Consider the following 23,710-nt stretch of genomic DNA (forward strand, 5'->3'; position numbering starts at 1 on the left):
ACACACACACACACACACACACACACACACACACACACACACACACACACACAAACACAGTATTATAGTATAAGAACTGAGACATGAGGGCAGTGTACTAGATGTATAAGTATAATAAGTATAAATGAATACGTAGAGAAGAATCCGTCACCAGTGAAACGATCAGATGTTCATTCACCTTCAGGATTGACTTCAGTGGATCTTGTTACACTTCTTAAACTACTTCTACTTCAGTCTGTTCTGTCTGTGGGGAGATCATGCGTTTGGTCATGTGTGTGTGTGTGTGTGTGTGTGTGTGTGTGCCTGTGTGTCCGTCTGTCCGTCCACAGCTGGTCTGTCATACTACTGGACCCATCAGCCGATGGCTTTTAAAAGAGTATACGGTGTTTATTGATTTTCAAATGGTTGAAGGGCCATGATACGAATATGGACCCATTTTTCCCAACTTACGCCATGATTGTGGTTCAAACACTGACATCCACAAAAAAGGTTTGGTCTCATTTTGAACTGGAGCATCTGCAGAGGAATTCCACACCCAATATGTTAAGACCCACTACATTTGGGCACGTTTTGGTCATTTTGGCTGCCATCTGGAGTGTAAGGGAGCTGGGAGAGACGTTTGTTTGGGGGGGGGGGGGGGCAGTAACCTACGCTCTATGGAGAGAACCGAGTTCTAGTTTGTAGTTATTATTGAACTCCCACTGAAGTTTACGCTTTAAGATTAACTGTTACATTTGTATGTGAAACCTTTATTTTTCAGCTCTAGAATGTATATTTATGGGATACTTTTCAAAACTGTTCCTTGTTTAATGTAAAAAATAGCATATTGTTTTTAAGTATGACATCTAAAATATTAGATATTATATTAGCATTGTCCTGAGATAAGGCTCTGTTAAGCATACTGAGGTATTAAAGTCAGAAACTCTTCATACTGTACATGTACTGACAGTACTACTCATGTTTGATATACGACACGTTGCCTCTACTGTACAACACTAACACATCATCAGACAATGGTATCTGACAGTGTAACACTGTTTAGCTAACACACACGCACGCACACACACACACACACACACACACACACACACACACACACACACACACACGTGAGTGAGCTGAAACAAACCGTGTGATGAAATATCCATTTAGTTGTATTACTGTACAGTCTGTATTTTACCTTGACATCCTAAACGGGAAGACGTGAATCAGAATTATGGATCTACCTAGATCATGATGTAATCAAGCTGTGTGAGGTGTTGACAGAGTGGACAGTAAAGTATAGGAATGCTTGGAGGACAGGAAGCGTCTTTCAGAAGGACTTACTGGGTATCCTGATCTGGTAGTGGTTGAGAACAGTAAGAACCTCCACCGCCTCCGTCTTACTGTCAAACTCCAACAAGCCAGAGATGGTCTTAGAGGAGGCTGAGGGAGAGAGAAGCAGAATGTCAGATTAAAAGAGCCGAATCAACGGGACTAATGCCGAGGCTTAAGTCCCGGGCCCCGAGAACCAGGGGCCTCGCGGGACAGGAGCTTAGAGAAGACGTTTAAATGTATACGTTATAAATGAGCTCTATTGGGCCGGCGGAGTCACAGAGGCTTCTGTGCACAGCTGTGACGATCATTCTATATGAAACAGTTCAACGTTATGTAGGTTTATATTGTAAGACTACCATGAAATAACATCCCTGTTCACTGTATATGTGAATGATGACCCGACTGTTAAACCTCACTACTCCTACACAGGCCTGAGTCCGTCACAAAGCCAGGAAAACAGCTGAGATGATGGCGCTTTGTTGGCGACGGTGCCGTCTCCGTCAGCACCATGGACAGCACTACACATCAAACCGGCAGGACGAGGACAGCCTGCAGCTCAGGGGACATTTTACTCTACTGTCTCTCATACATATATATAGATATATATCTATATATCTATATATAGATATATATCACTCGATTACTCTAATACTCCATATACTCCTAGCTCTGTCCTGACTTATTGTTCATGTAGTGTCTTCTGTTGATGACTTTCATATTCTGTTTAATATTAATAAAAATAATACGTTTGATCTAATAAGCACTTTTAGAAAAAAGTCAAAAGACACTTCACAAAGAGGCTAAGATAGATAGAGATATTTAAAGAGACACATGATAAAAAGGTCTGTTTTTGAAGCTTTTTTGAAGTAAGGGAGTGAATGTGAGATCCGGAGGTGAGTGGGAAGAGAGCAGCAGAAAAGGCCCCGTCAGCCGAGGCTCGGTGCTAGCTGTGGGCGTGAGGAGGTGAGCAGTTGCCGATCTGAGGGCCCGTGTAGGAGTGTGCCATTAAAGCAGTGTGGACCGGTAGGAGGGGGCCATGTTATGGAGAGAGGTGTGAAATGGATGCGATGTTCTGTAGGGAGTCAGCGGAGGTTTTGGAGGACAGGGGTGGTGTGTTCTCTGGAGCTAGAAGTGAAGGAGTGAAGACCAAAAAGAAGGCTGTTGCAGGGGATGAACGAGGAGAGGGGATGGGCGGATGCGGGCGATGTTTTTGAGATGAAAACAGGCTGTTTTGACGATGTGGTTGATGTGGATTCAAATAAAAGGATTGATTCAAAAATGACTCCAAGGTTGCGGATGTTGGAGGAAGCCATCGACGGAGAGCGAGAAGCCGTCGGTGTGTTTGGTGTTCTGGGCCGATGATGAGGACTTCAGATTTCTTGCAGTGTTTGTAGGAATAAGGGCCTCCAAAACTTCCGTAGCCTCGGGCCAAAAGTATTGTCAATAGTAATATTAATAACAATATTAAGGCGCTTGGCGACACAGTGGGGTAGGAGCAGTCAGATGAATCCTTTTCACAGACTACAAAAGTCCTCTATGAGCTCCAACAAGAACCTAATAAAACATCTCACATTGAAGTTCTACTTACGTTTGGCATCAAACATCTTGAATTTGACGAAGCCAGGCACGTCATGCTCCGTACACAGCTGCCAAAACAAACAGAGCAGCCAATATGAGAAGAATCCATGAGATGTGACACCTCCTCCATCACCACAGACAAGCCTCCACACTTATTACACATTACCATGTTCATTTGGCTTAATGATGAACCTGCAAGAACAATAATATGTGTAAATCTGATAAATGTCTTGTATGTGTTCATTCATTCTGTCTAGTCTTTATCCTTCTAAATATATATAAACAACTAAGTGTTCTCCACATACTGTATATAAAACACTAAACTTGTTCTCCACATACGGTATATAAACAACTAAGTGTTCTCCACATACAGTATATAAACAACTAAGTGTTCTCCACATACTGTATATAAAACACTAAACTTGTTCTCCACATACGGTATATAAACAACTAAGTGTTCTCCACATACAGTATATAAACAACTAAGTGTTCTCCACATACAGTATATAAACAACTAAGTGTTCTCCACATACTGTATACAAACAACTAAGTGTTCTAAACATACAGTATATAAACAAATAAGTGTTCTCCACATACAGTATACAAACAACTAAGTGTTCTAAACATACAGTATATAAACAACTAAGTGTTCTCCACATACAGTATATAAACAACTAAGTGTTCTCCACATACTGTATATAAAACACTAAGTGTTCTCCACATACTGTATACAAACAACTAAGTGTTCTAAACATACAGTATATAAACAACTAAGTGTTCTCCACATACAGTATATAAACAACTAAGTGTTCTCCACATACAGTATATAAACAACTAAGTGTTCTCCACATACTGTATATAAACAAGTAAGTGTTATCCACATACAGTATACAAACAACTAAGTGTTCTAAACATACAGTATATAAACAACTAAGTGTTCTCCACATACAGTATACAAACAACTAAGTGTTCTCCACATACAGTATATAAAACACTAAGTGTTCTCCACATACGGTATATAAACAACTGAGTGTTCTCCACATACTGTATATAAAACACTAAACTTGTTCTCCACATACAGTATATAAACAACTAAGTGTTCTCCACATACTGTATATAAAACACTAAACTTGTTCTCCACATACGGTATATAAACAACTAAGTGTTCTCCACATACAGTATATAAACAACTAAGTGTTCTCCACATACAGTATACAAACAACTAAGTGTTCTCCACATACAGTATACAAACAACTAAGTGTTCTCCAGATACAGTATATAAACAACTAAGTGTTCTCCACATACTGTATATAAAACACTAAACTTGTTTTCCACATACGGTATATAAACAACTAAGTGTTCTCCACATACTGTATATAAACAACTAAGTGTTCTCCACATACAGTATACAAACAACTAAGTGTTCTTCACATACAGTATATAAACAACTAAGTGTTCTCCACATACAGTATATAAACAACTAAGTGTTCTCCACATACTGTATAGTGTATAAGTGTTAGCAGAAATACTAGGGTTGTATGTAACGAAACATTTATTTTTAACACAATTTACAATAAACTGCTGATACGCAAGTAAAATTCCATATGGAAGTAACAATGTATCCATACTTTATATATCAGCATGTATCTCATAAAATATATTGGACATTTATGAAAATGGACTTGCTTTATGTACTTTATATGTACATATATGTGATTTATATGTTTTGGGTATTGGTGAGAGATGCACATTTACAGAAATATTACATATGTAATTTAAATATATGTCCATGCTAAATATCATATTTCTAATAGAATATAAAATATATCTGTTATTTGTTTTTGAAGAATTGAGGACTTATTAATACATTCCTAACAAAACTATAGTTTTGCTGAAGAGATTTGCAAATAAATCAACAGTAATTATTCCATAATGTAAAGAGTGCAACTTAATATTGCAACGCCTCAGAACATTCAGTCTAGCAGAGACGGGAGAGGGACAGGGAAGTACTTCCACACTACTTTAAAGTACAACAGACGGGCGTACCCTCAGTAAATGCTCCTGTGATATGCACGGAGGGACGTTGTAGTAGTGCAGCACTGCAGACGGAGGCTGGATGATGTTTTTGGAGGCCTGTCCGGCGCTGCTGAAGCGGTTGTTCCTCGTCATGGCGAAGTCCTTGTAGCTGCTGCTGCCGTCCTCTAACTCGAACACCTGGCTGGGGATCACAGCGTGCTGCTTCGACACACTGCACACAACACAGCACCACGTTTACCACGAGTATCTTGGCTGTTGCCATCTTGTTTTCAGGCCGTCGCCATCTTGTTTGTTTGCAACCAGAAGTGACACTAAAGGGCGGAGCTAATCACAACTGAACGATTAATAAAACAATTTTATGCATACAAATTTTACAATTAACTTTGATGAAGTGAAAACACGCTGTGAAAGGGTTAAAGGTAAAAGACGGACAACTACCAGACAGGACAACGCCGTGGTAGTCAATCACCGTGTAGCCCCGCCCCTAAACCATCCCCTGCTTTATGGTCTGTTTGACTCTAAATGGACCATAATGAACTAAATGAACATCATGCTGTATTGAAGAAGACTGTAAACTAGAGATTGAGACCATAAACTCATGTTTACAATGTTTACTGAGGGAATAAATCAAGAGAGAAGTAGAGTCATTTTAGACTAGACTTCTATACAACCAGAGGAGTCGCCCCCTGCTGGACATTAGAGAGAATGCAAAGTAGCATTTGTTTTCATAATGCTCCCAATTTTTCTCAAATGTTCCTGTTTTATAACAGTCGATTAATAATCTTTGGCTTTTTGGATTGTTAGATAAATATCTGAAGACATCACCTCCGACTCTGGGAACTTGTGACTTGGCATCTGAAGAGATGAATAAACCTATAAAGCCACAGGTCCTTCTATGCATAGAGTAGACTATTTCTAACACGGACTGAGATAGATGTGAAACATTTTGGATGTATCATTTAGGACATTTACATTTGACACACATGATAAGAAACCTATAAATAACGACAATAATAGAATAAAGTGTGTGTGTGTTGATCTAATTCTCACCAGACATTGAGTCTCTTGCCGAACACCTTGATGCTGTTGAGGTGTGTGATGGCTCTGTCCACAGCATACTCATCTCCCATCTCAACCAACGCTGTGCCAGGAACACTCTTCATAAACTTTACCTGAAAGTACACACACACACACACACACACACACACACACACACACACACACACACACACACACACACACACACACACACACACACACACACACACACACACACACACACACACTGTGACCAGCTGTCTTACAGAAGCAACATACATGACTCACCTTTTCAGATGGAACACTCGCTGTAATCACTCTTTCAGTCCGGATATTAACGAGATCACAATGTTGGTGATGTGGACAAAAACCTCAGTGTGTAACTCCTGCAGCCTAATCACCCAAACAGTAGTGGCTGGTGTGACACCATAGTTACAACAGTTTCTATAATAGACATTATGAAACAGCGAGCCATCAAAGACCCCCTTCAAGACATTCAAACACACCAACCTTCTCAATGTTGCCGTAGAGGCAGAAGAGGTTGAAGATGCGGGTGCAGTTCATCTTGGATGAATGGAGGCCACTAACCATGGCGACGGAGCTGGGGGTGTGGGCGGAGTACGAGGAGGAGGACTGGGGCAGCGGGTAGGACACCATGTCTGGAACGTCCGCTGAGGTCAGCTTGTACCTGCTGTTGCCAGGCAGAGGCAGCAGGGGGCAGGGTGAACCTGAGGAGGCGGAGACGGTAGGAGCTGAGGCGCTGACGGCTGTCTCACGGCCAGGTAAAGCGGTGAAGATGCATCAAAGATAGCGTACTCTTAAACTGATATTTTTGGTGGTTTAAAGTCAGTACAAGCTTTCTGCGTTCTGACCGTTATCTACTGTGGGCAACACACCGACTATGAATAATGACCTCATGCAAACCATCTCTTTGCATCAACAAGCGCGATTGGCAGGGATCTTGTTTCCAAATGCAGGTGAAGGTATACCCACTGCTGCACCTCAGACCATTACGCTCCTGGCAGACTACACCGACGCTAAGTGAATGTGTGTGTCGGCGTGTGTAGGTGAGGAAGTGTCAAGTTTCACCTCAGCGGTATGAGGATCTGTCGAGTAAGTAGCAGCATCGTGTTCGGCAGCAGATTCAGTTACCGGTTTCATTCTCGATGTCTTACCGTAGCCGTTATCGCTGTAGGACGATGGGTGTTCTCCTAAAATGGCCTGTCTCTGCCTTCCCTTTCCACGGTCTGAACACACACACACACACACACACACACACACACACACACACACACACACACACACACACACACACACACACACACACACACACACACACACACACACACACACGCACGCGTTATTAGATTGTGTGCAGCGCCTACATTCATTTTCTTCAAAACAATGGGCTCATAGATGTAGACTTTGCATTTAATAATTCAGAAGACTCCACAGTAAAAGTGGAAGAGGTATTTACCCAGAACAAGGCCACTCCTGTGTCTCCTGTGTGACACCACAGAGCTAAAGGGAACTCTAGGATAACTCTTTTGTTGTTTGACTAAGCTGGGCTTTTGTTTAACACCTGTCTGATGGCTCACAGGTTGAATACAAAGATGGTTGACATGAGGTTACCCCACGAAGTGAAGCCAAAACATCTGGATCGCCCCCTGGTGGCTGGCTGCAGTATACGTGATAAACCCCGCCCCCTCCACATGAACAGATGAAGTACACATCAAAGACATTTTCCCCAAAACATTTTTTTTGTCATTTTGAGTATATCTTATCACGCTGATGTGTGTTCAACTGTGATTTTTTTTCTTTGCTTTTAATTTGGTATTTGATGCTGTGAAAAGGGGGTGTGGCCTCATGATTGACAGCTACTCTGAGTGCTTGGGAATCGTACGTAGAGTAGGAACGCGGACAGATGTAACGTTAGCTTTCCATAACTGATTGTCTGTTTCAAACGTAGACATAAAGATCTTCATATAAGTCTATGGTTCATACAGTCACTGACTGTGTCGCTAACTAGCGTAGCAACGTTTCCACTGACAGTAAGGTTAGCCAGCACCGTGGACTGTCGTGTGTGTTCATATCAGTGCCAGCAGTTTGACGAATCACGAGTCTGTGTAACAGAACATGCATCAGTTTGATCATTCATGTATTTATAGAGATATTATCATTATCATCAAGAATCAAGCTGTGGCTGGGCTCGGCTCAAGATGGCAACGGCCATATCTGGAATATTTTGGCTTCACTTTTGCACAGGAGGAAGTCTATATATAGTTTCTTGACTCGTTGGACTAATCTTTACCGATGTTGATATGTTCCCAGATCTCAGCAATTAGCTTGGTTATTACAATAATCCTTGTTATTAATAGAAATGTCACACAAAACAACAAGAATAACACCCAGGTTGTAAAAAGATATCCTTAAATAAACATAGTCAAAAGGTTACACACAGCAGCACAACGCCACAAGGTCACGTTTGAGGTGGAATCTGGAGGGTAAACTGACGTAGTGGCACTATGTGGTCGTGGGAGCTGTCAGTTATTAGTCTTAACAGTGATCTGGTTATTGTGTAAACCATGCCGGCTTTTGAGCGCACAGCACAGTTGGTGCATTGTGGCCTGAGGTACAATGTGAATCAGCAGCACGACATTTCCTTGCTCTCGTGCAGCACGCACATCTACTGTATACAGAACCTTAATGGGGAATTCCAGCTTCACACCACTTTGGTCTTATTTTCACGGCTTTGTCATTTCTAGCCATCCTGCCAATCCATTTTTCGACATTTCCGAGGGCCTCTGCAACAAGTCCGTTCGTCTTTCTTGTCCAGCCATGTACTCCAGCTCCTCCTGGGGATCCCAAGACATTCTAAGGCCAGATGGGATATGTAATTCCTCCAGCGTGTTCTGGGGCAGCCCTGGGGTCTCCTCCCAGTTGGAAGTGAAAACCTCTAGAGAAAGGCTTCCAGGAGGCCTCCTAATCAGATTCCAAAACCATTTCAACTGGCTTCTTCTGAAGCGAAGGAACAGCAGTTCGACTCCTAGGTCTTTCCAGATGTCTGAGCTCCTTACCGGGCCGCCCCACCAAGGACACTGATCTCTTCTGCTCGTGTCCAAAATGTCCTTCATTTGGTCACGACTCAAACCTCACGACCTTGAGGGTTGGAACGTGGATTGACTGGTAAGTGAGAGCTTCGCCTTCAGGATCCACTCAACAGTCCAGTACAACGGCCACATGACAGCTGAAGCCACACCAATCCATCTGTTGATCTTATGTAGCATCGTACTCTCACTTGTGAAGACCTTTTGCTCCTTGCTCAGCAACTGAGGACCCCCTTGTCCAGCAGAATAATAGCAATAATAATACTAATACTCGATATTTGTGAGGCTCTTCAAAAGGTACTAAAAGGCACTTGACATTGTAAAACCAGCAACAGAAACAGTAGAAGCAATAACAAAACATTATTAGGGCCTGTGTCCAAATCGCGTCTTGACAACATATCACCACTCTAACCTCTGTTGTATGGTAGATTAGTGTTGCTCATCTATTTGGGCTATAATTTATTGTTTGACAATGTTTTTCAACCATGAGCACAAATCAGGGGATGTGTCCTTCATACTTTGTATGAACGAGCTTGTCACCAGTCAGTCTGACAGCCGTAACGTTAAAGCAAGGCGAGATAAACACTCGCAGGCAACATTCAGTGTGCGCCCGGATGATATGCTCCCACTAATAGCCGTTTCAGTCTTTGTCATGAGAGTGTTTATTAATAGAAATATCTGTCTGACGTATAAAGTTTATGGGACACGGCATCTTCCATTTACTACAGTGACGTCAGCAGTGCTTTTCTGAACAGTTCAGAGCTTTTCAACTAGAAGCTCAGAAACAAGACGCTACGTAGACACGGGCCCTAACGGTTTAAAAACAATGACACAATGTCATGATCGACTCGACGGACCGCAGCAAACAAAAGGATCTGTCATCACTAGGGCTGCAGCTAACGATTACTTTGTTCATCTAGTTGCTACTTAGATTATTAATCGAATAAAATGTTTTTATTTCCCAGGTTTTTTTTAAATTTTTATTTAAAATATATTATTTAAAGCTCTTTTACTAAACATTGGGTATATATTTATTAAACAATTCTATCATATTTATTATCTTAAATTTTAATTTTTTCATATATATTGTTATTTCAGTATATTTCAGCAGCTCCTGTTTTTTATGGCCTATTTACCCTTTTTCAAATATGGGCAAATAGACAATCAAAAACAAACAAAAGGGGAGCATGGGTACCAGGTGTTCTCAGGAGCCTGCGTACCAGGTAATCTCAGGAGCATGAGTTCCAGGTGCTCTCAGGAGCCTGAGTACCAGGTAATCTCAGGAGCATGGGTACCAGGTATTCTCAGTAGCCTGAGTACCAGGTATTCTCAGTAGCCTGAGTACCAGGTAATCTCAGGAGCATGAGTTCCAGGTGCTCTCAGGAGCCTGAGTACCAGGTAATCTCAGGAGCATGGGTACCAGGTGCTCTCAGGAGCATGAGTACCAGGTAATCTCAGGAGTATGAGTTCCAGGTGCTCTCAGGAGCCTGAGTACCAGGTAATCTCAGGAACCTGGGTACCAGGTGCTCTCAGGAGCATGAGTACCAGGTAATCTCAGGAACATGAGTTCCAGGTGCTCTCAGGAGCATGGGTACTAGGTATTCTCAACAAATATGAGTACCAGCTGCTCTCAGGAGCATGGGTACTAGGTGCTCTCAGGAGCATGGGTACCAGGTGCTCTGTCAGCCCAAGTGAATGTCCCTTTCAGTTACCAATGGTCCAAGAGAAGAGCAAACAAGGCACAAGCAAACAGGTCAGAGAGCCGCCACAACCATAGGCTGCAAACCGACTCTGTACGTGGAGGTCACAGGTCAGTGAAGCCAGCATCATTTGCAAAACGCAGAGAGGGCTATGCTATTGCATTCTGCGTGTAAACAGAATCCTGGCAGAGCCCTGTGGCTTTTGCAAAAGTTGTTCTCACCTTGCTAATAGCTGAGATCTGAGACACAAAAACTTGCCCAAATCTCTGCCAAACTGCATCCCAAAAACAGAAGCCTTGGAGCGCACCAAATCTGAACCATTTAAAACATCATCCAAGTATACCAGTGAAGGGACGGACAACAGAGGATGATGACGCTACAGGACAGATTTGAGACGTTCTTATGGATGCTTTCATAATCTGATTACTTGTCACATTAAAATCCATTATAACAGCTGTGAATCCAGACTGCATTCTCCACGATTTTAAATTACATTCATTTCTAGAAACCACACTCATGAGTAATTATTCCACACCCCAGAAATATAATAAATGTTAATGAATGTAATGATGGAGGTGAGTAAATAAGAAATAAACAGCTTCAAGGTGGATTTATTCAGAGAGGCAGGTTTAGTGATACAGGGAAGGTCATGTGATCAGAGATATTAAAGAGACAGTACCTGTGAAGCATCAAGTTTTCTCTTTTTTCTCCCTCAGCACGAATGAACATCACCTGCATTACATTATCGTCATAATGATAAAAACATCACCATTATAACTGTGGCTCTCAAACACATTGAATCATTGTGTCTCATCAACAACACAGTGAAAGCATCACATTCTGTAGTCTATACCGTGGACTGCATACAAGCCACGCAGCACATTAGAGGCACATTGAAAAGACACAGACTCTGTGTGTGTGATGGGATAGTATACCCCCCCCACCCCTGAACCTTCTGTGCAACAATCCATAGTGTGGGCAATAATTCTTATTGTGTTATTTCTATAAAGTGTATCTCTTTTCTAGTCTTCCGACCACTCAAAGCGCTTGCTTTGCCACACACCGCAGGCACAGCTACGGGGGCAATTTGGGGTGTCTTGCCCAAGGACGCATCGACATGGACTAGTGGAGCCGGGGAATCGAACCGCCGAGTACAAGCACATACAGAGCACCCACTTCAACTCACACGGCCATTTTAGAGGAGAGATGTTACAGCAGAGAAAGTGAGACGGCCAGGAGATAATCTAGACAGCAGGATGCTGAGCTAATGTGTGAACCCACCAACACCAGACACCATCATTACACGTTCCCACTCCTCAGTTATACATCACAACGTTTCATAAGGATGCAACAGTAGTAACCGCTAAACCACACGAATGCAAACAGAAGCTGATTGACCACATTGTGTCATATTTAGTGTTGGGAACATGGCCGCAGCTCTAGAATGGTATGCTGAGGTTTAAGTGGACGTTTTCATACTTCAGTGAAACCATCGTAACTGTGGGGAAAGCAAACCGACCACGGCGTCCACTGTTCTCAGGGAAGAAGCAAACTGGACACAGAGAGCGGTACGAAGCCTGAGTGAGCTGGTTCTGAACATCATAGAATTCAAAACGTAGACCTTCAGACATTAAGTGTCAGAGATGTTCAGAGACCACCAGCTATGTTTACCAGAGAAGGATCTGACACAAAGCTCTGAATGTAAAGGTCTTGGTTAAATGAACGGCTCATTATTACTGAACCTCATTCCCGAGAGTCTGCAGTGACTCCTTTATTCTTTGTTCATTACACATGTACCTGTAGTCAGCAGCAGCATTTTGCAATGCATCTGCAGTCTCTAACTGACACACAGCTAACACAGCATGGTACCGTAATTCATTATTGAAATCTTCTGACTCTGCAGGATCTAATTGACCGTCTCTACTTGACACTGGTGCGCTGTTCCACACTGCTGCCTGTGACGGCCCCCTGGCTTGTTTCGTTGTAGATGTGTTGTTTTCCTTAATGCAACAGGTACCTGGAGGAGTTTGTCACCTGCTGTCCTGCTATAAAGCTCCGCCTTTTTGGCCACCAGACTCTCTTCACTCCCGTTCATTATCATTTTGTTCTCATCAGGCAACAACCTCCGGTTCTGACAAGTGAGGCCGATGCAGTAGTGTGTTAGAGCTGCATTCTCTCTAGTGTCCAGCAGGGGGCGACTCCTCTGGTTGTATAGAAGTCTAGTCTAAAATGACTCTACTTCTCTCTTGATTTATTCCCTCAGTAAACATTGTAAACATGAGTTTATGGTCTCAATCTCTAGTTTACAGTCTTCTTCAATACAGCATGATGTTCATTTAGTACATGATGTGTTCCCTCTGACACAGAGCTCAGTGACAGCTTGCCCCCGTCTGTGTCCTCGCAATGTGCCGCCATTGAAATAACAAAAACACCGTAGATGTGCATTTATTTAGTGAATATTTCATCCATAACAGAGTTGGGACCAGTTCACAATGCGATCAATCATTTCATGAATCATTTTGTGAAGACGTTAGTGATCCCTACAGGCTCCATCCTTTAAGGCTCCCCGTAGAGCTTTAGACCTGATCCGATCAGGTGAGTACCGCTGAATGTAATCACAACTCTTGTTGTCCACAGGGCGCCTTCACAGCTCAAATATGTCACGTTTGTTCTGAGGGTGAGGCAAAGATGGGTTAAACTATTAAAGCCACAAAGGCTACAACTAATTCCACGACAGTCTGCTCATTAAAGGAACACTTCACCCACTAAACGACGCGTCATCCTGACTTATGGAGGAAAAGGGTTCTCTGTCAAAAGACAGAAACGTCTGAAGTCAGTAAATTGAGAACACCGATCAGTGTCACGCCTGTGCAGACGCACTACTCACCCGGGTGAGTCCCAGGTTTCTTACATGGTATAAAGTACACAGTTGGATAGTCTATGATGCGGAGGTGTTTTAGTGAAGATGCGTGTGAAGCAGCGATCGTGGATAAATGACACTTTATGCCAGACAAGTTTTATAAACAGATGTTTTGATGTCTCAGTGGAGACAAATCAAGGTCACAGGAGGAGTCATCGGTTTACAAACGGTCATTTTGTGGGTGAAGCATTCCTTAACATAAAATGAAACAGATCTGGGGAGAAGGCAGCACCCGTTGAAGGAGCAGGGTGAGTCACCTGTCCTCGTCACAGGGCAGACATCAGACTGCTGGTGGACCATGAAGGGGGAAACAAACAGGACTTCCGTTCCTCACTTTGGAACAGTGACGATTATGAAGCTTTAGATGTGGAATGAGAGTCATTCTGATTTCCTGAACTGATTGAGTCAAGAGTGAACTGAGCCCAACATTCATCTCAGCACACAGGTGAAGACTTTCCAGAAAGAGCTCCCAGCTCCACACCACACACAGTCGACGGGGCGCTGCTGTACAGAGGACCGTGCACAGACTACCCGGGTCTCATTAATGGTTTCATGTGAAGCACTTTGAATTGCCTCGCTGCTTTACAAATAAACGTGCCTTGTTTTAAGGCACTGATACTCTTCTACGAGTCTTTATATCAGGGAGTTAGCAGCCAAAGCAGGTCCATGCACGTGTCTGAACGTACAGCTGCTGCTCTAGTCAGAGTAGAGGTGTCACGATACACTGGTAGTCTATGGAGACACGCCAGTATGGCGATTTTACGTTTTTTGTTATTATATAGATTTTGAATGATAACTTTACGTGCAGAGAGTCGTGGCACACAGATGCTCCGATTGTTGGACGTCGCAGAGACTGTGATGAACGCTGACGCAGATCTGTGTTCTTTATTCTGCAGCATTTTCAATTACAGAGAAGAACTGACATGTATCGCCTCGCTTACAGTCAAATATATCTCATTATACTCAATGGTATACGCAGTGTTTACATAAAGAATAACGTCATCCAGTCAGACTGTACAAGGCACAGATGGGATTCTGTCTGACCTTTTCAAGCAAACACACACACACACACACACACACACACACACACACACACACACACACACACACACTCTCTGTTCATTCTATCTAATATATCTCTACATGCAGCTTTTCTGCGTTTGCACAAAAGAGGACGTCCTCTCAAATTTGGCCAATTAAAAAAGAAAGTGAAATGTCACGTTGAGTATCAATTCATAATCCTATTTAGACGATGGCTCTTAATGTTATAGTTATTCACAGTATTGAGATGTCATTACTGTGATATTCTGAGCCACACTAAAGGTCTGATGAGAACGTGATATCGTGACATCCCTCGCTGACATGAAGTAAAGTGAGTCAAACGTTTATACTGTAGACTCACACAGCCAACACGCCTGGTCCACAACGTTGAGCTTTCAGCCAGAAGGATCACATTAGCCAGATCTTGCAGTGAAAACATTCTCACTCGCGTGGTGGAAGACCTGCATGACGGTCACAAAAGAACCACCGAGAGTCAAATGTGGAGGCCGTGAAGGGCTCAAGGCACCGTGTGCACCAGACGTCGGGCCGTGCGAGACTACCTCTCCGGGGAGAAAAACAGGTGTGGAGCAGACAGGAGGAAGGAGGTGCTACTGGAGTCCTGCTGAGAGAGCTGGGGCTGAGGCCTCCTGGGCATGTTGAAGCAGCAGCTGCATGGCGGTCAGCAGGAGTGAGATCCACCTCTGTCTTTTGTTGCTGGGTTGCAGAAGTGAAGATTGGAAGAAAGCTGCAGTGCATGGTCAGCCTGACGTCCATCCCTCTCTCTCTCTCTCTCTCTCTCTCTCTCTCTCTCTCTCTCTCTCTCTCCCTCAATGTTTCTCTCTCTCTCTTTCTCTCTCTCTCTCCTCATGGTAAGCGGAGGTGCAGGCTTGTGATTGGCTGGTGTAAGAGTGTTGAGATTGGAGATGGAGAGACAGGAGTCGGAGGAGTCTTGGTGTGATGGAGGTGTACGGTCCAAACTGTTTATGACTACACTCTTAGTCCATAACGACTGAGGATCTGGACGGCTTCACAAGTGACTGACCATTTTCATCTATCGGTGAAACGCGAAGCAAGGACAGCTGCACTGCAGTGGAGGGAAATGTAGCACCACAGAGAGTCCTACCTTCCACATCACAGGATCTCCCATATTGTAAAAGATAAGGGTCCCGTTGTCATAGTCTGCCTTCAGTACAAGTATGAAATAGAGAGAAGCAAGAGAACGTCTTACCTCGTCTGACCAGGTATGGTTTGGTGTAGTCCCAGCTCTCGTTGTCGTTCTTAATCACGTTCAGACGTGTCGGCTGTTGGCAGAAAGATGGAGGAATGAATCAGGATCCAGTTAAATGTATCACAGAGGTACAGGAGCTGCATTCTTGGTCCACTTTTATTCACTATATACATAAATAACCGAACCACATTCTAAGATACTATTCTATGCAGATGACACAATTCTCTATAAATGTGAAAGAAATGCACAGAGAGCACAGAGGAGAATGTGACCCAGTGCTCCAAACCATCCACAGTTAGACATTAGAAATTGTTGAAAGCTACAAATATGCAGCTATGTGAATGTGTTTCTTCCTCTATTGTTCAATATACTTACTTATTTACTTGTCTTGATTACTGTAATGCTCTTTAAAGGGCGTTCCTAGGGACCTGAAGTGATTTCTGTGCCTTACTGAAGCTCACACCAGCCTTACAGAGTGACTGGTGGCTGCGTCTCTTACCCGTGCATATTCAATCTTCAGCGTACAACAACCGGCGTAGATGTCAGCTCCGTTCAAAGCAGCTTTGGCCTTCTGAGCACACTGAACCGACTCAAACCTGAAGGAGTGGGGTTAAGGAGGAGGCACGGTACATTCTGACACACACACACACACACACACACACACACACACACACACACACACACACACACACACACACCTGTTCTCACACGCAGTAAGGATACTCCACCATGGCCTGGATTCCATTTCGTTTGAAGATGACGATCCTCAGCACGCTGCCGATGGGGTTACACACAGTGTACAGAACATCCTGGACCAAAAAGGAGGAAACATTCAACACAATCTGTACATTTCTATAGCTGCACTGTGTCTCAACCTGCACAAAACGCAGACCTCAGCATTTCATAAATACCATGAACATACTGAAGCTGCTAAGAGAGGAATAGAACTTCATGCTGAAACATCTTGTGGTCGTTCTTTAGGGATCTGGTAAAACTCGTATTCTTGAAAGAGTATTTTTGGTTGTTTGTTTGACACTCAATGATCAGTCTGTCAGGTGATGCAAACATCCCAGAGTGTGTAGACATCTCAACGCTCCGTTCATCCGTCACCGCCTGCAGAGAGGTTGAAGAGCGAGACATCCGTGTGCTATAGACCACATTGATTGTGCTTTGACAGGCACGTCGCTCACTTAGCAAAAAGTCCTCGGCAGTCTTTTGGAGTGAGAGACGCATTGCAGAAAGAGACGTCCTCGCAGTGAGGACAAACCTTAGAGGAACGAGACACTCGATGCTTTTAAGGGAAGCTTATTAAATCTAGTTTGTTTGACGGGGAGAGAATGACAAACACACGGTGTTTTTTAGACTTTTCAAGGTGTTTTTCTATATACATTTAGATCGTTTTTATAAAATAATGATTTATCTTGCCTTGTCCTGTCCTCATATGTACATGTCTTTCCTGACATGTAATCATACATGCTACTTTACCATCCCACAGTTAAATCCCCCTTTCAGGGCCACAGCAAGAATTTATGAACTTCAATATTTAATAGACGGTTTCAATTAGTTCCACCGTAGCTACACACCAGTGTAGCTGTTATGACCTCAGATGAAATGTTGATGCGTGTCTATGATTATGTTCTGTCTTTATTGTATTTGATGTACTTTGTATTTTCTTTAATATCTGTTTAATTAACAGTAGATGCTCTGCTTTGTGTCTTTATGTATGTAAAGCACACTGACTGCCTGTGTACGACATGTGCTACAGAAACATAATGTAAATGCTCATTACTTCAACCCACTGTGCTTCTGTGTCTGAAGAGGGTAAGGAGTTGGGCTCTTGTACTTTGATCTATTCTGAGGACGAACGTCTGCTCCATAGAGTCCAGTAGACGACTCCCCCTCACACAACCAGGGTTACAATACTGTAACCTTCATGGTTCTCATGTGGCAGCGCTTTACTTACACATGTGGGACTTTTAGTAAATAATCACACATGTACGCATTTGCATCTTGTCCTCCGTGTCCCTTTCAACCCCTCATGGTGTGTGTGTGTGTGTGTGTGTGTGTGTGTGTGTGTGTGTGTGTGTGTGTGTGTGTGGAGGAAGCACAATATTTCCAAGGGACCTTTAAAACAGGCTCTTACTGAGAACGGTCACAGCTAATGGAATAAAAGATTTATTTTGATTGTTCTTACTGTCCATTGGGACTTTTAGTCTGCAGCCTGATAGCAGCAACTGAAATGCTGGGTGGAGAGGACGGGTGGGGTCACTGTAGGTCTGGATTGAGAGAATAGGTCCAGGAGTTGTCCTTGTTTGCCTCCAGTGATCTTGCTCGCCTGTTGACGACCTGCGTCAGCTGGTTCTTTTGTTTTGCTGGGAGGTTCTCTTTATCTGGGAGGTTCTCTCTGTCTGGGAGGTTCTCTCTGTTTAGGAGGTTCTCTCTGTCTGGGAGGTTCTCTCTGTCTGGGAGGTTCTCTCTGTTTAGGAGGTTCTCTCTGTCTGGGAGGTTCTCTCTGTCTGGGAGGTTCTCTCTGGTTGGAAGGTTCTCTCTGTTTGGGAGGTTCTCTCTAGTTGGGAGGTTCTCTCTGGTGGTGGTTTATAGACCATGGACAGGGTGTGCTGGGTTCAAACCCATACGTTTCCTGAGAGGAGGAAGTCCCGGTCCTGTAAAGTGACTTCATTGCTGTTCTTAGATATTGGGTGACCTGCTCCACTTCCTGGCCCATATGCATGCAGCATATTTAAGGTTGTAGAACAAATCCACTTACGATATGAAAAGGCCACACAGATGCGTGTGTGTGTGTGTGTGTGTGTGTGTGTGTGTACCGTGGTTATCGGGTAGAGGGGGTTCTGTATGGACAGCAGGAGGACCTTGTTGCCACTGTTGGGGTTGTCGGCGTTGGTCGGCCTGGTGATTCTCTTGGAGGTGGAGTAATTAAAGTACGCCTGTTGGCCTGGTGAACAGATGGATGTACAGATAAACGCACACAGCCTGCTACACACGAGCACTGATCAACGACATCGGTGAGTCTTCACAGTGACAAACGCTGGGAATCAAACCTGCGATGTACACGGGCTCCTTGGCTCCACAGGACACGCAGCGGTCGGCGCTCTCCACCGCCGAGAACTCCACCAGGGCCTGACGCTTGAACGGCATCATCATCACATAGCTGAGGACGTTAAGATAGGACACACACACACACACACACACACACACACACACACACACACACACACACACACACACACACACACACACACACACACACACACACACACACACACACACACACACACACACACACACACACAGTTCAGATCCTTTCCACCCATCACTGGACACGTCGGCTCCTCAGCCGGCCGTACCACACGTCCTCAATGAAAAGCCTAGTTTAACCTCGCTGCAGTGAAGCCGGCTCCCCAGAAGATACGGTTACTCCTCCAGTCTACGGTCACATCTCTGATTAGACTCGTCGTCTCTGATTCTTCAGATCATTTTGTTTGAGCGCCCTCTGGTGTTCAGGAGGAGAACGCAGCGCACAGTGCAGAGTTCAAGGCTCGAGAAAAAACAAAGCTTCAGCATGAAGACCTTTTCAAAAATCTGTCAAATCAGTTTAATAAGATAACATTTGTGTGTGTGTGTGTGTGTGTGTGTGTGTGTGTGTGTGTCACATTTTTCTTTTCAGGTAAAGGAGAGGTTAATAAATACTGCAACCTGCAGGGAGTATAAATAATGGAGAAGCAGTCGTTTAGAGTGGAAACTGCAGTATCACAAAATGTTTCCTTCAATTATTCAGAATGTGTCATTATTTATACACTGAAGCTTCTGAACATCACCGATGTGTGATAATAACGACGGCGATAAAGAATCTTACTCGTGAGATTTTAAAAGCTGAACTTCCTCAAGGAACTGACCACGACACACAGTTTTAGTCTAGAACACTGTGAACTACGGAGGAATGTGTTGAGCGTAGGCAGCGGCCTCTCTGGACAAGCAGCGGGACTACGAAGGCTCACCTGGGACTCTATCCCGCTATGGGGGACGGACTGCTGCTACGACGAGCTAACCGCTGCACAAGTAGCTAGCTACCGCTCGATTAAAACAGAGGGAAATCTAAAAAGAAGAACCGTGGACTCTGTTGTAAAGGTCAATATGAAATGGATTTTTCTGAGTGATGTGTTTTAAAGTAGCTCACAGTTTGCCAAATCACTTTTAAGATGCTTGTTTTCTGAGTGGAGCTGGGCTAGATCGGTGCTATGCTACGCTAACATTGCAGAAGCTCCATCAACACTCAACATAACGTCAGCTCGATGTAAATACGGCAGCGATGTTTCCGTTATTTGTACCGTACGGTTTCTACACACAGTTTGGTCGAGGCAAATGTCGACTGACTTTGTTTGTAGTCCCGTTGTGTTTGGTGTGAACGCAGCATTAAAGTGATGGATGAGGGCCGGCCCTACTTTCACTACTAAAGCACCACTTCCTCTCCTTTCCTGAAGGTGTCGCTGTATTCTAAGAAGAGAGAAAAATATTGATAAAAAGTGATATTTGAATTTCTCTATATTTTTGTCACCGTCCACCGCGCAAACTCATCACACTCACACACACACACACACACACACACACAGTAGTTGCTGTCTCACCATATGGACCCGAACTTCTCCAAGGCATCTATCAGGTCTGCTTCCACCACGGCCTCACACAGACCCCTGACATGGACCACGGGGCTGGGAGAGATACGATGGGAGTCCTCGCCATTATCCTGCAACACACACAGTCAACCGCAGTTACACACACACACACACACACACACACACACACACACACACACACACACACACACAGGTCTCTGGCCAAAAGAATGCTGGAGAGTTCAACCTGCCTCAGCTTTTGGCCTTTCAAATGCATAAGGTTGCATTAAGCATTAACATTATACAAAATATCATGCTACTGTATCTGAGGGATGACCCCCAGAACCCGGCTCTAAATGGAAACCAGTTCTAACTTAACCTAAACACCCGGAGTAACGATAAGGTCCGGAGTCAACGGTTCTGCTATCGGTACTTCAGAAGTTCTGCTAGTGAGACGTCCTCGTCTCAAACGTCCTCTCTCTGTCTTTGTCTCCGGCTCAGTACAGCGTGAGACTCACATCATGATCAGAGAGGAGAAGACATTTGACTCCAGTAGATGCTGAGAACTCTGTCTCAAACACACTAAACCCTCACGAGTAAGAGAGGAAACAGCAGCAGTTCACCACAACATGAGACCAACAAGCAGAACAGAACATCTGCACAGATGTTGGGAGTGTAAATCCAATCAGCAGGAGTATAAACCAACTACACCAGTCGCATGACTTCAGGTCCCCGCCTAGAAGCTAAAGGCAGACCAGTGTTCAGTGTGATGACATGTAGGGGTCTCATTCAGCCCCTTGTTAGAACCAGACTTTTATAAGACCCTCAAAATTCACTCCAGGTGTTTAAGAACATATTTCATGTCGTAGAACAAAACATTAAACTCTCACAAATGCCACACTTGTGTTTCATTAGTACTTCTTGGTGCTTCCCTCTCCTTGTGTCAATTCCTTGTTAGTTGTTTCCTGTGTTCGTGCGTCGCTCCTGTTTTTCACTGCTGTAAGATCATCAAACTGTCCCTGCTGCCTCCTCATTCTTATCTGGGTTAGGGTCCAAACCGGTTTTTCCTGAGACTGTGACAGAATGAGGCGGACCAAACGTGGACCAGCAGAAACTTTATGAACTTTAGTTTTCCCTCCTATGCTTCTACGACAGAGAGCTCCTGTAGGGGGTACAATGAGCAGATCAAAGCAGACCAACGGCCTGTGTAGGGGGTCCTCGCTGACTTCTTGTTAGTTCCTGTATCAGGAGTCCCAGCCTAGTTCCTGCATTGAGGGTCTTGGCCAACACAAAGCCAGTGCCACAGTCGTGCTGAAACCTGCTAATCGTTTCCTCTTGACGGCCCGGCCAACAACTGCTCCGGCTTTCAAGTCCAATGGTCGCCCCTCATTAACCGTTCAATGATCGTTAACTGACACGATTAGTGCCTTGCTTGCAGGGCGCTGTGGTTGAAGTGCCTAACAACTGCCCAGCTGCAACGATGACCGACGCACAAACAGGTTGAATCCATAATTAATGCCCACTGCAGCGTATACGCACAAAACAGGCAACCTAGTCCCGAGCCGCCACAATGATGCATGAACTGTTGTAGAGCAGGATACGTCGATCGCGAGGCAGTGCGGGTAGAGCGCAAAACAAATGAGACGTTAGCCTATCATCCATACGTACAGGGCAGCCAGTCTGAGATCACGTCTTTTCTAACACACGGGTCACCACTAGCTACTGCAAAACTCCGGCGAGCTAATTAGTTAGCCTCCCAATTTATTTCTACTACACAAGCTAAAGCTGCAGCGCCGTGATTTGGGGAACTTCCAGAACCTTGCGTCAGAGCTGGAGACACACCGGAAGCCGTGTGCGCAACTTGACAAACGCTTTCAAGACTTTGCTTTACTCGAGCCAGTCGCGACATTTATGTGCTGCACATTTCAGGAAGACATTGAGGTGATTCAAAAAATTACAACGCTGTTTCACCTGAACTCGTCTGGAGTGGAGGATGATGTTTTGACACTACAGGCTGACATTCAGCTGAAGTCCAGCACTCATGGACAGTTTTGGAACTTACTCACAGAGGAAAAGTACCCAAACATGAGGAACTGTGCAACCTTCTTGACTGCATTATTCGGCTCTACTTATTTCTGCGAGTCATTTTTAATGTAGATCATTTTGACCGCAAGCCGAAAAAGTGTGGGCCCCCCTGCTGTAGACACATGCACTTTCCCAGTACATCTCCATTGCACCAATGATCTGAAAGTCTGTGAAAGCATCTTGAAGTAGCATTTGAGAATACTTACAGTATGTCCTATGTTATGGTTAGGGAGTCATTTTATCGTCATTTTAGTTAAATAATGACATTTTCATTTTAGTGTGGGTTTATTGTTTTGGCCTTGGAGACCATGACCACTCATGTGCTTCTGCTTGTTGTTTTATGTGTCATGATTAATGTTTTATATCATAATGTCATTGCGTGTATTCCCCCAGAGAACGAGCTGCAGCTAGAAAACCTCTCCCACTAGCCTCTAAGATGTGGAAGTATTTTAGAGAGAGACCCATGAATGTGGGGCTCTGTAAGCTCATCACAGTAGAACAAGTGTTACGCACAAACACCTCCGAAGTGAAAGCATGCCGGAGCACTTCACCAACCAAAGCTCGCTGTACTAGTATCGTCAACACGCACAGCGGCTTTCTGTTGTCTTTTCAAATATAATTTCTAAATGTTTCTTCATATAAAAAGTCATTTTTGCAGCACTGCTGTCGTGGTAGCATAACGTTACACCATGCCTCATCATCATCATCATCAGGTAAATGTCTAACTGCATTGCAGCAGTCAATGGCGACCAAATGTTTGGTTTTGAGAAAAAACAGACACAACTCAGGCTTTTCTTCGTAAAACTTCACAAGGCTCCTAGAAGGGACCAAGGCCTGATCCCGGTCCCCAAGTGTCCGTGGAGAGGTGAAGCTCGTAGAGCGACCGCCGAGTGTGAGCAGTGAAAAGCTGCAGTACAGCTTCAGTGGACATCGGGCTGAGATCTACGGGTGAACAGCCTCCCAAAGGGAATTCAAGTCTAATCCTCACACTTCTCTCCTCTCATCTTTTCATCTTTCTCATGTTTTCT

At 44.1% G+C, this 23,710-nt stretch overlaps 1 protein-coding gene across 2 annotated transcripts in view; it reads right to left on the reverse strand.

Annotated features, from left to right (window-relative positions):
• The window catches only part of LOC137885487 (heterogeneous nuclear ribonucleoprotein L-like), a 34,250-nt gene that overhangs the window by 3,718 nt on the left and 6,822 nt on the right, over positions 1-23,710 (reverse strand). Inside the window, exons 2-14 of one of the 2 annotated variants that reach the window (XM_068727812.1) lie at positions 20,610-20,728; positions 19,026-19,135; positions 18,792-18,919; positions 16,690-16,775; positions 16,466-16,562; positions 15,967-16,039; positions 7,146-7,217; positions 6,481-6,698; positions 5,983-6,104; positions 4,942-5,143; positions 2,906-2,963; positions 1,327-1,425; positions 1-1,042 (exon numbers count right to left, since the gene is read on the reverse strand). In XM_068727812.1, coding sequence (XP_068583913.1) covers positions 996-1,042; positions 1,327-1,425; positions 2,906-2,963; positions 4,942-5,143; positions 5,983-6,104; positions 6,481-6,698; positions 7,146-7,217; positions 15,967-16,039; positions 16,466-16,562; positions 16,690-16,775; positions 18,792-18,919; positions 19,026-19,135; positions 20,610-20,728 — 1,431 coding nt within the window. In that variant the 3' untranslated portion in view covers positions 1-995. The remainder of the gene's footprint in view (positions 1,043-1,326; positions 1,426-2,905; positions 2,964-4,941; positions 5,144-5,982; positions 6,105-6,480; positions 6,699-7,145; positions 7,218-15,966; positions 16,040-16,465; positions 16,563-16,689; positions 16,776-18,791; positions 18,920-19,025; positions 19,136-20,609; positions 20,729-23,710) is intronic. The other variant, XM_068727803.1, reaches the window with a different exon arrangement.

This window comes from Cebidichthys violaceus, unplaced genomic scaffold (assembly GCF_023349555.1).
Source record: "Cebidichthys violaceus isolate CVI_PGR_0920_01 unplaced genomic scaffold, fCebVio1.0.p SCAF_10, whole genome shotgun sequence".
Classification (NCBI taxonomy): domain Eukaryota; kingdom Metazoa; phylum Chordata; class Actinopteri; order Perciformes; family Stichaeidae; genus Cebidichthys; species Cebidichthys violaceus.